At 49.4% G+C, this 17,572-nt stretch overlaps 1 protein-coding gene across 8 annotated transcripts in view; it reads right to left on the bottom strand.

Annotated features, from left to right (window-relative positions):
* Positions 1-1,224: 1,224 nt before the first annotated feature.
* The window catches only part of OCLN (occludin), a 62,622-nt gene continuing 46,274 nt past the window's right edge, over positions 1,225-17,572 (bottom strand). For all 8 annotated transcript variants that reach the window (XM_089313279.1, XM_070056831.2, XM_008262318.5 and 5 more), the window contains 4 exons: positions 13,328-13,543; positions 10,406-10,577; positions 6,592-6,633; positions 1,225-4,716 (listed from right to left, as the gene is read on the bottom strand). In XM_089313279.1, coding sequence (XP_089169405.1) covers positions 4,615-4,716; positions 6,592-6,633; positions 10,406-10,577; positions 13,328-13,543 — 532 coding nt within the window. In that variant the 3' untranslated portion in view covers positions 1,225-4,614. The remainder of the gene's footprint in view (positions 4,717-6,591; positions 6,634-10,405; positions 10,578-13,327; positions 13,544-17,572) is intronic.

The following is a 17,572-nucleotide window of genomic DNA, read 5'->3' as shown; positions in this document are numbered from 1 at the left end:
TTAAAAAAAAAAAAAAAGAATTTACACCCTAACCTGACAGCACAGCCCAAGGACTAGCTGACTCCTACACTTTTTTTTAAAGATTTTTTTATTTTACTTGAAAGTCACGGTTACACAGAGAGGAGAGGCAGAGAAAGGTCTTCCATCTGCTGGTTCACTCCCCAGATGGCCGCAACAGCCGGAGCTACGCTGATCCGAAGCCAGGAGCCAGGAGCTTCTTCAGGGTCTCCCATGTGGGTGCAGGAGCCCAAGGACTTGGGCCATCTTCTACTGCTTTCCCAGGCCAGAGCAGAGAGCTGGATCAGAAGTGGAGCAGCCGGGTCTTGAACCAGCGTCCATATGGGATGCCGGTGCCGAAGGCAGCGGCTTTACCTGCTATGCTGGTCCCAGCTCCTACACTTTTAAACATAATTTGCTTCTTAAAAACTATTAAAATGTTTCACCTACTGGCTGCAGCAGATTGGAATAACTAGCCATTGGATACATTTTCAGATAAGGACTTTGCTAAGCCACACATGAACTCCTTTTGCCTGGGAGATTATTACAATGTCTTACAGATGTGGAAAACTGCCAAACAGGCAGGCCAAGTCACTGGTCCATGCCACCACATCAAACCACCGCTGAGAGGCAAAGCACAAGTGGGCCAACACAGAGACAACAAATAGCTCCATGGCAACAGCGGCAAATTTTGGGAGGACATTCTTCCATATTTTGCTATGCGCACGCGTGCACACACACCCACCCCTTGGTTAACTGTATCCAGGATCTATATCCAAAGTGGCATTAGTATTGTAATTTACTACCATTTATGAACACAATCTCTCTGAAAATGTCTCCAAATTATTTCGGCGTTTGTACTCGTTTCTTCCCATCAGAAGAAACGTCAACAAAGCCCAACACCCAGGGAATGATGGAGCCGGTCGCGAGTTTGTCCTTTCACAGGAGGTGGTGCGGGGTCGGGTAGCAGAATCACAAGCTTCCAGGGGACTGGGATGACTTCCAGCTCCCCCAGCTGAACCCTTGAAGAAGTACAGAAGGAAGACGCTGCACGCTGATGCGGAAGCAGGACCCTGGCTGTGTGGGGAGGTCCCTTCACCCAGCTGCAGCCAAGGGCCCCGGAGCCGTGATGAAAGCACTGACCCCTACCCATTCAGGTCTTTACAGATGCTCTTGAAATTCACAGGAAGCACCTAGTTCACTAAAGTACTTCACATGCACTCAGAATTAAAACAGGACACTTTATTAACATCAGACAGAGGAATCCCACATTATCCAACCCATTAATTCACAAAGTCAACCTAGGATGGAGGTACAGAACCCACAGTCCAACAGACCAAGATTCCATTCTTTCCCTGTGCCACTCGCTAGACTGTGACAACGGGCCAGTTCATCTATCAAATTGTATTTCTTCATCAGTAAAGAAAGAAATGGTTATGTGGCAACAAATTATTGTGAGGATTAAATGAGCTTTTATGGATGTATGTAGATGCATAATATTAACCATTATTCACTATAAATACTAAAAGACTTGACTATTTCAAAAAAATTACAAAGCACATAGGACAAAACATTAATACCTGCTATTCCTGGGTGACAGGGACATGTAGATTCATAATGTTTTTGTATTTTTAAAGATTTATTTATTTTAAAATCAGAGAGAGAGAAGGAGAGAAAGAGAGAAATCTTCTATCTGCTGGTTCACTCCCCAAATGGCTGCAATGGCCCAGGCTGAGCCAAGAGCTTTATCAGGGTCGCCCCCGTGGTGGCAGGAACCCAAGTACGTGGGCCACCTTCCGCTGCTTTTCTCAGGCGAATTAGCAGGGAGCTGGGTCAGAAGTAGAGCAGCCAGGACTTGAACCAGTGCCCCTAAGGGATGCTGGCATCACAGATGGCTTAACTCACTATGCCACAACGCCAGCCCCAGTTTTTTATGTATTTTAAAATGTTTTTGTTTTGAAAAGTTTTCAAAAAGTTTTTATTTGAAAGGCAGAGTGGGAGAGAGAGATGGTGTATCTGCTGGTTCACGCCCCAAGTGCCTGCAACAGCTGGGAGTGGGCCAGGCCAAAGCCGGGAGCCAGGAGCTCCAGTCGGGTCTCCAAGGCGGACAGCAGGGACCCGCATACTTGTGATGACTTCCCAAGGTGCATGTTAGTAAGCAGCTGCATGGGAAGGGGAGGCAGGACTCAATCCCAGGCACTCGGATTTGGGATGTGGGTAATCCTAGCAGTGGGTTAAGCTACTATTCCACAGCGCCGGACCCTCTGTATTCCTTTAAATCTCTCAAAAATAATAATTAAAATATTGATTCCACCTTGCGTAAGTGGGGCATACATAGGGGTCCCTATAACATGGACCACACACATTTACAACAAACTCCTTTGAACAAGGGTTCCTAGTGGGAAGCAGAATGCAGAAAGGAGAAGCACAGAGGTAAGGAATGAAACACGCCTCTGAAATCTGCTAAACCTCAGACTAGGAAACCGCCCCCGAGGCTTCTCAAAGCTACATGAGCTGGGTGATGTCAACACCAACTAGGAAACTCTCCGATTTGCTTTCCTCTTGCGGTCTTTAACATTAAATACCAGATTTGAAGATTTCTTTTTTTTTAATTTCAAAGTCCAATTTATGGAACAATTCTACAACTTTACAAAATTTCACAACCCATGTCACTTCATTTTCTGCATTCCAGGGAACATGTTCTGTTTTGCGAGAACATTAGCAAGCTTGCCTTCATAAACTAAGTACCTGCCTTTCCAAGGACAAAGAGATAAAAACTTCACATGCACAAAAACCAGGTACGTGCTCAAGAGTCCTTTCCGTCTGATGTGAACCCAAAAAGCCTAGAGATACCACCTGCACTAAGTATGCGCAGCACACAGAAAATCAAGAGTTTCAATCTGAAGAAGTGAATCCGTGTTAAGAATGGAAACATTGCGGCGCCGCGGCTCACTAGGCTAATCCTCTGCCTTGCGGCGCTGGCACACCGGGTTCTAGTCCCGGTCGGGGCGCCGGATTCTGTCCCGGTTGCCCCTCTTCCAGGCCAGCTCTCTGCTGTGGCCCGGGAGTGCAGTGGAGGATGGCCCAAGTGCTTGGGCCCTGCACCCCATGGAAGACCAGGAGGAGCACCTGGCTCCTGCCATCGGATCAGCATGGTGCGCCGGCCGCGGCGGCCATTGGAAGGTGAACCAACGGCAAAAAGGAAGCCCTTTCTCTCTGTCTCTCTCTCTCTCACTGTCCACTCTGCCTGTCAAAAAAAAAAAAAAAAAAAAAAAAAGAATGGAAACATTGAAGTTTATCTCTGGAAAGGAATTCAGAACTGTCCATCGAAAATTATATACTTAAAGGTCTGAACTGCATACTAACGATCAAAGATTACAAAGATTACAAAGATTTTCATAAAACGGCCTGCACTGGGATGAGGAACACCATCGTTTGGTTGGCAGAGTATTTGGTTAGCACAATACTAACAGCTTATTCTACTTTATGGATAGAATTCTGATTTTTTTCAAGTGACGAGAATTAAGGGCACCATTTGAAATACTTTGGTGTTTGGTGGTACAGCACGCTGTTCCCTGATGTGCCAGCCTCTGTACTGCCAAGGAATTAAGAGGCACAGCACCCAGAATAGTTCACAACAGATACAACTCCTGAGTTTAGTTTTCCTTAGCTTCATAATAGCACTAATGATGTCAAAGGCATACCCTACAGAAGGAAGACACTGGGCTTAATATCTTATAAAATAGGTACAGAACTTGAACAGTCCTATAAGATACAATTCAAGTCACAACTGAATTATAAAAGTAATCAGATACTCTGAAATATAATGAAAAAAGTATAGCTGGTTATCAAAAAAATGCATGTAAACAGTAAGACAAAAGCATTTAAAAATGCACAAAATTCTAACCACTAAGTTTAAACTTTGATTTTAAAAAAAAGTCAGTATATATTTACAATCTCTAAATTTCACACACTTGTTACTTTTACATGATCTTTATTATCAGGATAACACAAAGAAAAACCTCTTTCAACCATGACATAACCAGAAATTCAACAAGGAGGCTGGCAGAACACAATACACATAGTAGCTGAAACACGGAAGGCCAGGGACCTCATTAGTGATGGAGTCATAAAACAGACTGAACCACACCTGGGTGCTGGGAAGCAGTTGCATTTCAGACTTCCTCGCAGGGACCCAGGCTCCTTAACTGAAGAGACGACTGTAGATGACAGCTAGGGGAAGTGAGACCGTGGAACAAAGAGCACGTAGGGATTCACACAGCACTGGGCGTGAAAGGTCACAGCACAGGTGACCCCCAGGCCTGCCATCAAGGTGTGAAAACCTCAGAAAGCATTTTGTTCTAAATCCAAGACCCAGTGTTTAAACCCGGAAATCCTTAACTGGAGTGCTCAGCCCAGTTGATTATCAAACGCTATTTGTAAAACGCTCCAACACGGATGATATCGAGCTGCTGATGTTAAAGCTACCGAAGCTTTCTAATGGTCACAGAGGTTGGCTTCCCAGCTCAGAGTCCGAAGTCATCCACCTTCTGAACACACGCGGAGACGTCAGCCCCCTGCTCAGTTCCTGGGGCACGGACGGCACCGCGTGCTGTCCTAGGACCTCCGCCCGTCATAGTCTCCGACCATCTTCTTGATGTGCGACAATTTGCTCTTCAGCTGCTTGCAATAATTCCTCTTATTTTTGTAATCTGCAGACTGAAAAGGAGAGAAAATGAGTCATGGAAGTCCAGTGGGATAGACACGGGTCTGCCAGGACGGCAGAGGTGAGCCGGAAAGGCGGCATCGAGAACGGCTGGCACTGGAGATGTCAGCTACGAGACGCCCGGCAGCATCTACAGCCACGCGGCCAGTGGGCTCTGGGTGTCAACGTCATCTTTTAGCCCGAGCTTTACAAAGCACATACACTCATTTTTCAAAATGTGTAAAACGACCAGAAAATTCAGCAGGTTTTTCCCTAACACAGCATATTAAATTAAAAAAAAAATCAGTAAAACAAGGGTTTGGTGGTATCCATACACTGGGGGAAGGAAAGTCACGAGACTGGGGGATGAGACAGGCACTTGTACGATGCGCTCGTTTACAACTTTCACTTAAGCACAGTGCTCTGCAATCACAAAAATGTCAAAGTAAAATCTGTGAAAGCAAAAAAATGTGCAAAGCCAATAATGACTGACAGTGCCAGGTGTCAGCAAAGACACGGAGCAGTGATAGCAGGCACTGCTCGCTGGGGCTGTCAGCTGGCACCACCCCCTGGAGCGCAGTTTGCCAGAATCCATTAAAGCTACACACACACACACACACACACACACACGATGGCTCTGCAATTCTACTCTCACATACACACTGAGACTTCAAGAAGTTGGTGGAAAAATGGGATAACAGATAAGTTTGATTTGGTGCCGCAAAATTTTGAAATCCATGTACAGTTTTTTCATAATACACATTTTCTGTGAACTTTCTGTTGGTCAATTAGATGCCCTGATTTCAAAAATTTTGGCATCAAAGCACAGCTAACCTTTTAACTCCATCTTCTACAAACCTTTTGAAAGTACCCTTGCATACCTAACAATTGTGTGTACATTTACAAATTTAAATGTACTGTCTGAAGCTGCTTTAACTGTAAAAGCCAAAATTTGGGGGCCAGAGCTGCGGCTTGGCAGGTCAAGCTGCCACCTTTAATGCCAGCATCCTATATGGGTACCAGTTCAAGTCCTGACTGCTCCATTTCCAATCCAGCTCCCTGCTAAATGTGCCTGGGAAAGCAGTACAAGATGGCCAAGTCCTTGGGCCCCTGCACCCATGTGGGAGACCTGGAAGAAGCTCCTGGTTCCTGTCTCTGGACCAGCCCAGCTCCAGCCACAGTGGCCATTTGGGAAGTAAACCAACAGACAGAGGATCTCTGTCTAGCCCTCTCTCTGTAGCTCTTTCAAATAAATAAATAAATCTTTAAAAAAAAAAAAGGCAAATTTTGGCAACAACCTAATTTTAGTTGCTCATAGAATGGATGAATGCGTTGTGTCTTATACAGCAGTAAATGAACCACAACTGCATGCCAAAACATGCACGGATCTTACAAACACAAAACTCAGCGAAAGAAACCACAAACAAAATACACACTGCATGACTCCACTAAAACCAAGTTCAAGACAGGCAAGACTAGCCTGTGACGTCAGAATTCAGGGTGGCGGCTACCCTCTGGGGAGTGTGTGAGGGCGGGGAGGGAGCCGCAGGTGGGAAGCTGCCAGAGGCCCTGGGAGACGCAATTCCTCATGTGGATGCTGGGAACACCGTGCACGGTCCCTTCACGCACACTTATCAAGCTGGGCATTTTACCTGGGTTTGCACACTTCTCTATGTGGACACTTAGACTTTCTGAAGAAGTGTCAAAGAAATCAGTATTGGCTGCAAAAGCTGCAGAGAACTGAGGTCGAGTTTGCAACTTTGTCTCAGTGTACAGGGCCTTTGTCTGCCACTGGGGCATGCAGGATAAGTCCTTCCCAGTCCTGTCAAAGGCCACTGGGAACAGCCCCGCCAGGTGCCCCTCAGAATCTCCACCCCCAGGGCACTTACCCCTTTCACCTGCTTCAGTCGGTTGTACTCATCAGCAGCCGCCTATTAACGAGAAACACAAACGAACACATTCAGTAAGGCATTTTCTCCTTCAAGAATCACATTCCGGGAGTTATCTTTTAGAGCTAAAAATGGAGTTTGTGGCAAAAACAAAGAGAATGAAAATCACGAAGCCAGTGCTGTGACACAGCAGGTAAAGCCCTGCCGGCAGCCCCAGCATCCCACGTGGGGGCAGGGTCGAGTCCCGGCTGCTCCACTGCCAGGCCAGCCCTCTGCTGTGGCCTGGGAAGGCAGTGGAAGACGGCCCAAGTGCTCGGGCCCTGCACCCGTGTGGGAGACCGGAAGAAGCTCCTGGCTCCTGGCTTCAGAACGGCCCAGCTCCCGCTCTGGCGGCCATTTGGGGAGTGAACCAACGCACGGAAGACTTTTTTCTTTCTTTTTTTTTAAATTTATTTTTATTTTTTTGACAGGCAGAGTGGACAGTGAGAGAGAGAGACAGAGAGAAAGGTCTTCCTTTGCCGTTGCTTCACCCTCCAATGGCCGCTGCGGCCGACACACTGTGCTGATCCGATGGCAGGAGCCAGGTGCTTCTCCTGGTCTCCCATGGGGTGCAGGGCCCAAGCACTTGGGCCATCCTCCACTGCACTCCCTGGCCACAGCAGAGAGCTGGCCCGGAAGAGGGACAACCTGGACAGAATCCGGCGCCCCAACCGGGACTAGAACCCGGTGTGCCGGCGCCGCAAGGCATAGGATTAGCCTAGTGAGCCGCGGCGCTGGCAGACTTTTTTCTTTCTGACTTTGCTTCTCTGTAACCTTTCATATAAATAAATAAATCTTTATAAAAAATCATGAAGTCCTTTTTTTTAAAAAAAATTTACTTATTTTATTTGAAAGGCAGAGTTACAGAGAGGCAGAGAGAGAGACAGACAGACAGACAGACTTCCATCTGCTGGATCACTCCCCAGATGGTCGCAATGGCCAGAGCTGTGCCAATCTGGAGCCAGGACCCAGGAGCTTCTTTCAGGTCTCCCAAGCAACTGCAGGGAACCAGGCACTTGGGCCATCTTCTGCTTTCCTAGCCTATAGCAGAGAGCTGGATCAGAAGTGGAGCAGCCGGGACTCAAACTGGCACCCACATGGGATGACAGCACTGCAGAACGCAGCTTTACCTGCTCTGCCACAGTGCCAACCCCTACCACAGTGGTCTTCTGTCAGGCACAGCTCTGCTTCAGTTTCAGCTCATGAGGAAACTGGCCTGGGCACCCCACTAACTTCTGTGCTCACCCAGCTTCCTCCCTGCCTGGGCTCAGTGCCCACCACTAGTCGTTCCCTTAGAAAACCAGGCGAAGCAAGGGGGCACGATTTCTACCCAGTTTTCTTTTTAGCCGAAATTCTGCATCTTCTCCCAGCTTTCAGCTTGAGTAATTCTTTTTATTTTAATTTTTATTTATTTATTTCAAAGACAAGAAACATCAGACAGAGACAACTCTTTCTGTCTGCTAGTTCACTCCCCAAAAGGCCTGCGATGGCTGGGGCTGCATCAGGCCTAAGCCAGGGCCCAGGAATTCAATCCAGAGCTCTCATGGAGGGATAGAGACCCACCTACTTGGGCCAGCACCTGCTGCCTCCCAGAGTGGGCACTGGCAGGAAACTGGAAGGGAAAACAGAGCCAGGACTCAAGCCCAGGCACTCTGATATGGACGTGGGCTTCCCAAGCAGCACCGTAACTGCCGTGCCAAACACCTGCCCCCAGAGAACTCCTGACAGCCACGTCTGACTGAACCCTCCCCTCAACTCTGCAGGCCTTCGGCAGACTTTATTTATTTTTTTTTTAATTCCCAATTTTTTTTTTAGATTTTATTTTATTTATTTGAAATACAGAGTTACAGAGAGAGGTACAGACACAAAGAGAGAGGTCTTCCATCCGTTGGTTCACTTCCTGGATGGCCACAACAGCCGGAGCTGTGCCGATCCGAAGCCAGAAGCCAGGAGCGTCTTCCCGGTCTCCCACGGTGGGAGGGGCCCAAGGACTTGGGCCATCTAGTGTTTTCCCAGGCCGTAGCAGAGAGCTGGATCAGAAGAGGAGCAGCCAGGACTAGAACTGACGCCCATATGGGATGCCGGTGCTTCAGGCCAGGGCTTTAACCCACTGTGCCATAGCACCGGCCCCTTCGGCAGACTTTATTGCTTCTCTGGGTAGTTAGTTACAGGGGTTTCCACATGTAATGTGACTGTAGCATTGATCATGCTAAGTTGCTCACATGTCAGATTCTCTCTTAGAATCCAAGTTCGAGGGGCTGGTGCTATAGCGTAGTGGGTAAAGCTGCTGCCTGCAGTGCTAGCATCCCATAGGGGCGCCAGGTAGAGTCCTGACTGCTCCACTTCTGATCCAGCTCTCTGCTAATGGCCTGGGAAAGCAGTGGAAGATGGCCCAAGTGTGCCTGGGCCCCTGCACCCACGTGGGAGACCTGGAAGAAGCTCCTGGCTCTTGGCTTCAGATCAGCTCAGCTCTTGCCGTTGCAGCCATTTGGGGAGTGAATCAGTGGATGGAAGACTTCTCTCTGCTTCCGCCTCAGCCTTTCTGTAACTCTGCCTTTCAAATAAATAAATAAATATTTTTTAAAAAAAGAATCCAAGTTCAAGTCCCGGCTGCTCCACTTCCAATCCAGCTCCCTGCTAATGTGCCTGGGAAAGCAGCGGAGGATGGCTCAAGTCCCTGGGACCTTGCACCCACATGACAGACCCAGTTAAAGTTCCTGGCTCCTGGGTTTTGAAGGCCCAGCTTGGACCATTGTAGCCATATGGGGAGGGAACCAGTGGATGGAAGATATCTCGATTTCTCTCTCCCTCTGTCTCCATAACTCTGCCTTTCAAATAAATAAATCTTTAAAAAAATCTGTTCATAGAGGATGACACTTAAGTAAACTATGGCACACCATAAAATATCAAAATAGTATAGCTATTTTTACATATAAATTTTTTTTAATTCTTATTTATTTATTTGGCAGGCAGAAAGAGAGAGATCTCCATTCACTGGTTTCTTTTTCAAATGCCCACAACTGTCAGGGCAGTCTGGGAACTCAATCCTGGTCTCCCATACGGGTGGCTGGGACCCAACTCTTGAGCCATCACCACTACCTCCCAGGGCCTGTGTTAGAGGCTGGAACCAAGAACAGGGACGTGCATGTCCCTAGCAGCCTCTCCAGGCCAAACACCTGCTCCTACATGTAAAACGATTTGAAAGTCAATCTTTATTTTGATAAGAAATGATTACCATAAACCACTGCTGAGGGAAAGATCAGGAAAAAAGCAGTGCCACAAAATATTTTTTTCTGAAAAAGAAAAACAGGGTCGGCATTGTGGTGTAGCTGGTAAACCCGTGGCTTATGTCGCCAGGATTGGGATCCCATATGGGTGCTGGTTCAAGTCCCAGCTACTCCTCTTCTGATCGACCTCTCTGCTATGTCCTGGGAAAGCAGTAGAGCATGGCCCAGGTCCTTGGGTCCCTGCACCTGTGTGGGAGACCTGGAAGAAGCTCCTGGCTCCTGGCTTTGGATCAGCACAGCTCTGGCCATGGCAGCCAGCTGGGGAGTGAACCAGAGGATGGAAGACACCTCTCCCTCTCTCTCCTCCCTCCCTCCCTTCTTCTCTCTCTCTCTGCGTAACTCTGACTTTCAAATAAATAAATAAATCTTAAAAAAAAAAAAAGACTATCATCGAAGCCTCAATTTCAATCCATATTTCAAGCAAATACGTGTGAGCAATAGTACAAAGTCTACCGCGTCTACCAGGCAAGTGCGGAGCCTGAATTTACCATGTACTCTTCACTTTCTTCTCTGTAGTCATCCAGTTCCTTATCGAGACGGGAAAGCTCTTTATTGACCTCGTCGAGCTCTGCTTGCAAGCTCTTGTATTCCTGCAGGCCAGTGTCAAAATTCCGCTTGTAGAGTTGTCTTTGCTGATCTGATGTGATGGGCGGATACTCCCTAAGAGACGAGAGGGGAAATGACCACACGCAAAGACAGACGAAGCTCCCTGGCAGACGAAGACCCCGCACTGCTTGCTCTAAGGTAAGAAAGCTGGCGGCAGAGGGAAATGACATTCTTTTCTTTTCCTTTCAGTTCTAACAGAGAGGTGGAGGTGGGATACAACTAATTTATACTCACAGTCTCATTTTATGTATTACTGCTCACCCCTACATAATTTTTAGGATTCAAGGTAGGCCGGCGCCACGGCTCACTAGGTTAATCCTCTGCCTTGCGGTGCCGGCACACCAGGTTCTAGTCCCGGTCAGGGCACCAGATTCTGTCCCGGTTGCCCCTCTTCCAGGCCAGCTCTCTGCTGTGGCCCGCGAAGGCAGTGGAGGATGGCCCAAGTCCTTGGGCCCTGCACCCCATGGGAGACCAGGAGAAGCACCTGGCTCCTGCCTTCGGATCAGCATGGTGCGCCAGCCGCAGCGCGCTGGCCGCGGCGGCCATTGGAGGGTGAACCAACGGCAAAGGAAGACCTTTCTCTCTGTCCCTCTCTCTCACTGTCCACTCTGCCTGTCAAAAAATTAAAAATAAATAAAAATTAAAAAAAATTTAAAGCCGGCGCCGCGGCTCAATAGGCTAATCCTCCGCCTAGCGGCGCCGGCACACCGGGTTCTAGTCCCGGTCGGGGTGCCGGATTCTGTCCCGGTTGCCCCTCTTCCAGGCCAGCTCTCTGCTGTGGCCAGGGAGTGCAGTGGAGGATGGCCCAGGTGTTTGGGCCCTGCACCCCATGGGAGACCAGGAAAAGCACCTGGCTCCTGGCTCCTGCCATCGGATCAGCGCGGTGCGCCGGCCGCAGCGCGCCGGCCGCGGCGGCCATTGGAGGGTGAACCAACGGCAAAGGAAGACCTTTCTCTGTCTCTCTCTCTCACTGTCCACTCTGCCTGTCAAAAAAAAAAAAAAAAAAAAAAAAAAATTTAAAAAAAGGATTCAAGGTGAAGATCATTTATAAGAGTCAAGGCTAAAGACACAGGCACTCTTATTCTCCGTCCACAATAGCACACGCTAATGGGATACTTGGGTTTCAAGTCCCTGAGCTGGAACTGTGGAACCCAAAGCCTGTGTGGACCGTCACCTGGCAGCACAGCCGCCCGCGAGGGCTGCTTCCCGCCATCACAGGCCGTTTTCAGGCTGTTTAATTTTAGGTGTTGTTTTTCCTAATTGGAAAAAGTTTGTTTGGTCCTTTCATTATAAAAGTAGATTTTGGCCGGCACCATGGCTCACTTGGCTAATCCTCCGCCTAGCGGCGCCGGCACACCGGGTTCTAGTCCCGGTCGGGGCGCCATATTCTGTCCCGGTTGCTCCTCTTCCAGGCCAGCTCTCTGCTGTGGCCAGGGAGTGCAGTGGAGGATGGCCCAAGTGCTTGGGCCCTGCACCCCATGGGAGACCAGGAGAAGCACCTGGCTCCTGGCTTTGCATCGGCACAGCGCTGGCCGTGGCGGCCATTAGGGAGTGAACCAATGGAAGGAAGACCTTTCTTTCTCTCTGTCTCTCTGTCATGGTCTATAACTCTCTCACGGTCTAACTGCCTGTCAAAAAAAATTTTTTTTTAAAAAGTAGATGTTAAAAATGTACATTCATAAAAACGTGTGCTTGCTGTAAAAAGCATCTGGTAATTCACAGGCGCATGAAAGAAAACAAACTCTCTCATTCTATCAGCCTCTGAGAGGACTTGCAGCGGTTCAGGAGACGAAGGAATTTCAAAGTTTACTTGGTGTGGAAATACTGAGAAATCCACTCACGGCTGCTGCCTAAGTTTTCCATGAACGAGAAAACCGCGTCCGAGCGGCCCCTCCGGTGCAGAGGACGCTGCTCCTGCTACCGCACCTGCTGTGTGTGTGTGACTGTGTGAGTCACACACAGAAGCGGTGCCTTTCTAACGCTGGGTCTAACAGTCCAGTATCTCCCTTTACAGGGGAGAGAACGCAAATGATCTGATTCAGAGAGAAACAAGAACTCAACATTCCGGAGACTTTTCGGTTACATTTGCTCGATACAAGCTGGGCAAATATTTTAGACCCGATGGCTGAGTTGCCCAAGATGGCAGGGGGCAAGGAGAGATGTGGGCCCAGAAGCATCAGCCCCCACAGCATCTCAAGTCCCCCACGCCCCCCACCCCCGACCCTCCCCACAGCCCCCAGCCCCAACTCTCCCCACAGCCCCCACCCCCGACCCTCCCCACGGCCTTGAGAAACAGCCTCTGATCTCCCTCCAGTGCTGTGTCGCCGGCCTCGGAGCGCACTGATGGTGGCACACCCCTGACAGAGAGGAAGTGAAGGAACCGCTACTTCAGTTGTTTAAAGAAATGTTTCTTAGGGTTCCTTAGATGAAATCTTAAAAGAAACTCTGGTCTTGTCACCAAAGCTTAACTTAAAAGTCATGGCCAGAGGGAAGCTGGGAATTTTATACCCAGCAAAACGAAGCTCCTCTGTTTTAGGAGCTTCTTGGGGTGAGCGGTGGTGAAGACAGAAGTGCCGGGGATGGCCATGAGCTGTTTTTGGGGAGCAGCTGAGACTGAAGACATGGGCACAGCCAAACACATCCCCACCACTTCAATCTATTACAAAAGCACACTAGGGGAAAAACAATAAAACATCTGGGGGGAAATAAAGTCTCCAGTTCCAGCGGGCAAAGAAAAAAAAGAAGGGAATGGGCCGTGGCCCCCAGCTTCAGGGGACGCCACATCGGGGGTGGCCGCCCCGTACCTGATCCAGTCCTCCTCCAGCTCGTCGCACGACTCGCCGCCGGTCGTGTAGTCCGTCTCATAGTGGTCTTGCTCTGATCTCCTGGGCCTGCCTGCTCTTCCCTTGGCGGGAGGCCTTTTGGAAGGTGTCTCAAAGTTACTGCTGCTGCTCAAACGAGGCTGCCTGAAGTCGTCCATGGATGACGTCAGCGGAAGCTCATGAACCACCTCGGGTACCCTAAGAAAAGCAGGGGAGACTTGGCTCAGTGAGCTCGGGGCACCCCATGTCCCCTGCCAGTGCCCTGCAGCTGCAGATGGCACCAGGAGACAGCTCCAGGCAGGTGCGTGCACTCCAGGGGGTGACACCTCGCTTCCTGTGTGCGGAATCCTCCAGGACACCTGAGGAATGGATCCATCGGGCTCCGATCTAAAAGGAGCTTCTATGAAAGCTTCCAAGAAGAACGGATGCCAGATTCCATTTTAGGAAGTTGAGGCTGATCTGCAGGAGCTGCTGACCTGACGGGTCGGGGACTCCTCCACAAAAGGCTGTCGGGAAGATAAGGATCGCGATTCTTCTCCACAGGTTCTTCCAGTCCCACCCAACACTGACTGTGGGAGCTTATCTCCTCATACTATTAACTGTACACTACCCACATCAATTCACCTTTGAAGATAAGATTCTGAAAAACTAAGTATTGAAATGAAAATGCCAAAAAGCTCTTACATTGTAATGAACGAACGAGTTATGAATGTTTCTTTTAAAAATTGCTATGTTGGCCGGCGCCGCGGCTCACTAGGCTAATCCTCTGCCTTGCGGCGCCGGCACACCGGGTTCTAGTCCCAGTCGGGGCGCCGGGTTCTGTCCCGGTTGCCCCTCTTCCAGGCCAGCTCTCTGCTGTGGCCAGGGAGTGCAGTGGAGGATGGCCCAGGTGCTTGGGCCCTGCACCCCATGGGAGACCAGGAGAAGCACCCGGCTCCTGCCATCGGATCAGCGCGGTGTGCTGGCCGCAGCATGCCAGCCATGGCGGCCATTGGAGGGTGAACCAACGGCAAAAGGAAGACCTTTCTCTCTGCCTCTCTCTCTCACTGTCCACTCTGCCTGTCAAAAAAAAAAAAAAAAAAAAAAGCTATGTTAATCCTGAAGCCATGCAAAATGAACAGAAGGGTTACCCTTGCACTTACTATTTTTCTAGTGTACCAGATTTTTAAGTTGCAAATTATGCTTCTGCTACAAGCAAAGCCTGACACAGGAATAAAAAATCAAGAACTGTGGCCAAGTACAAACTTCTCCTGAGTAACAGAAATACAGTTTCACAAAACTGAAAACACCTGGGGTCAGCAGCCTGGCACAGCAGGTTAAGCTGCTGCCTGAGATGCCAGCATCCAACATGGGCACCAGTTCAAATCCCGGCTGCTCCACTATCCAATCTAGCTCCCTGGGAACGCAGCGGAAGATGGCCCAAGTGATTTGGCCTCCTGTCAGCCACGTGAGTGACCCAGATGGAGTTCTAGGCTTCTGGCTTTGACCTGACCAGGCCTACCTGTTGCAGCCAGTTGGGGAGTGAACCAGCAGATGGAATATCTTTGTCTCTCTCTCTCTCTCTCCCTGTAGCTTTGCCTTTCAAGTAAATAAATAAATCTTTTTCAAGTATTATTAATCAGAGAGCACGTCCTTGTGTGCAGTTAATGTTATTCCTACTGTAAGGGACACGTGACTTTCTCCATGAGTCAATGATTAACGAGTTCTCATTCTGCCAAAAGGGCTCGGAACCAGGCATCTTGCTTTGAGGTGGAAAAATAAAACCTGCACAAGGCAGTGGGTCTCTTTGAGGAGTGGAGGCCAGCGAGGGAGGAAGGCAAAGCACAACCAAAATTAGAAAAAAAGTCATAGCAGGCCTCGTGCTAGAATCCCATCATATTAGATGTTTATATTACAAATCTTTGCCTTGAAGTTTTCCATCTCCCTTCTTCCTGCACCCTTTAAACCACTGAGCAGAAACATACTTGATCTAACATGCAAACTGAGACCAACACACTTAGCAAGAGAAGGATTTATAAACTAAGAGGGAACATGATTAGCCTCAGCGAGGTTCCAGCTGACTGCTGGGGGCAGCAGGCATCCTCCATGGGACCATCCGGCTTCAGGGCCCCGTGCTGGCTCCCAACCCCAGCGTCTGGTAACGTGTGCCCTGGGACACAGCAGTGATGGCTCGAGTAACTGAGTTCCCGCCAGCCGCGTCGGGGACGTGGACTGGGAGCCTGGCTCCCAGCTTCAACCCAGCCCAGGGCCGGCCGCTGCAGGTGTTCGGGGAGTGAATCAGCAGCTGGGAGTGCCAGTGCTCCCGTTCACTCACACTCTGTCTCTCTCCCTGCCCCTCAGACAAATTTAAAGAAAACAAACTTACTTTCAGTGACAAGTCTATTAGATCAAAATACAAACATCCCGTGCTAGCTACCCCGCCACCCGGGGCATCCCCTCTTCACTCCCAGACAGTCATTCTCAACCTCACATGGACTCCAAGGTCAAGAGGTCCCCTTGGCAGCTTCTGACTTCATCCTTTGTCACCTGCTTCTTTCTCACACAGCCGCGCCCAGCCCTGCTATCTTTCCCTGACTCTCGGTATCGCTGCTCTGGACTCTCGTCCATCCCTGTTTTGCAACCTCTGTGAGAACGTGGACTTGGTATCCCCAGGGGCATTTGACTTTGGCAGGTGTTCAAGGTCATTACTAAATGAAAACACATTCAGGAGAACCCTGCTTTTCTGATGACACACAGTCCCAGCGAAGGCAGAGAAACCAACAACACTGGCCGGCGATCAACACCGGTGCCGTGAGCTGCCACCATTATTAGGAGATGTGGCTAAGCTTTGCCTCTCGGAAAACTCCATCCTCCTGGCCCCCGGGATGACAATGACCCATGAAGGGAAAAAAGAAAAAAAAAAAAAAAAAAAAAAAAAGATTTTGATATATGAAGCTTTTTTAAAAAAAATTTATTGATTTGTTATTGCCTTTTTATTTGAAAGTCAAAATTACAGAGAGAGAGGGAGAGACAGAGAGATCTTCCATTCGCTGATTCACTCCCCAAGTGGCCGCAAGAGCCAGGGCTGGGCCAGGCTGAAGCCAGGAGCCAAAAGCCTCAGCCGGGTCTCCCATGTTGGCACAGAAGCCCAAGCACTTGGGCTACCCTCTGCTGCTTTCCCAGCTGCATTAGCAGGGAACTGAATCAGAAATAGAGTAACTTGGCCGGCACTGCGGCTCAATAGGCTAATCCTCCACCTGCGGCGCCGGCACCCCGGGTTCTAGTCCCGGTCAGGGTGCCAGATTCTGTCCTTGTTGCTCCTCTTCCAGGCCAGCTCTCTGCTGTGGCCAAGGAGTGCAGTGGAGGATGGCCCAAATGCTTGGGCCCTGCACCCCATGGGAGACCAGGAGAAGCACCTGGCTCCTGCCTTCGGATCAGTGAACCTGTGAATTCCTCTTTTCACCTGACCTAGTTTATAATCCCTCTAACTTGCATACAAATCCTAACAGCTCATTTTAACAGCCTATTACTACCAAGTAATGGTGTCATTTGGCACCATAAGGAGTCAGCCTGCCTTGAAAGCTGTGGCCACTTCCTTGATTTATATGGTTAATTTGCCCAGGATGTGGACAGCATAGTTAGGAGAGTACCTATAGGCTCTTCCAAATTCACCTAGTAAGGGTGGAACGGTAACAACTTCCAGTTAAATTCTGTTGTCCCTTGATGCAGGATTAATTCTAATTAGCAGATTTTCTTAAAATTCTAAAGTAACCCACTGTGGTGCAGTGGGTTAAAGCCCTGGCCTGAAATGCCGGCATCCCACATGGGCGCCGGTTCTGGTCCCGGCTGCTCTGAGCTTCCTACACATGGGAGGCAGTGGGCGATGGCTCCAGGACTTGGGTTTGTGCCATCTGTGTGAGAGACCCAGATGGAGTTCCGGGCTCCTGGCTTCAGCCTGGCCTAGCCCTGGCTGTTGCAGGATTTTGGGGAGTGAATCAACAAATGGAAGATCTCAATCAATCTCCCCACCACCACCACCCCGTATCTGTCACTCTGTCTTACAAATAAATAAAACCTGACCTTGGGCCGGCGCCGCGGCTCACTAGGCTAATCCTCCGCCTAGCGGCGCCGGCACACCGGGTTCTAGTCCTGGTCGGGGTGCCGGATTCTGTCCCGGTTGCCCCTCTTCCAGGCCAGCTCTCTGCTGTGGTCAGGGAGTGCAGTGGAGGATGGCCCGAGTGCTTGGGC

The sequence above is a fragment of the Oryctolagus cuniculus genome, chromosome 14 (genome assembly GCF_051225735.1).
Source record: "Oryctolagus cuniculus isolate XC-2025 breed Fujian yellow rabbit chromosome 14, ASM5122573v1, whole genome shotgun sequence".
NCBI classification, from domain to species: Eukaryota; Metazoa; Chordata; class Mammalia; order Lagomorpha; family Leporidae; genus Oryctolagus; species Oryctolagus cuniculus.
This window is presented reverse-complemented; position numbering and strand designations above follow the sequence as displayed.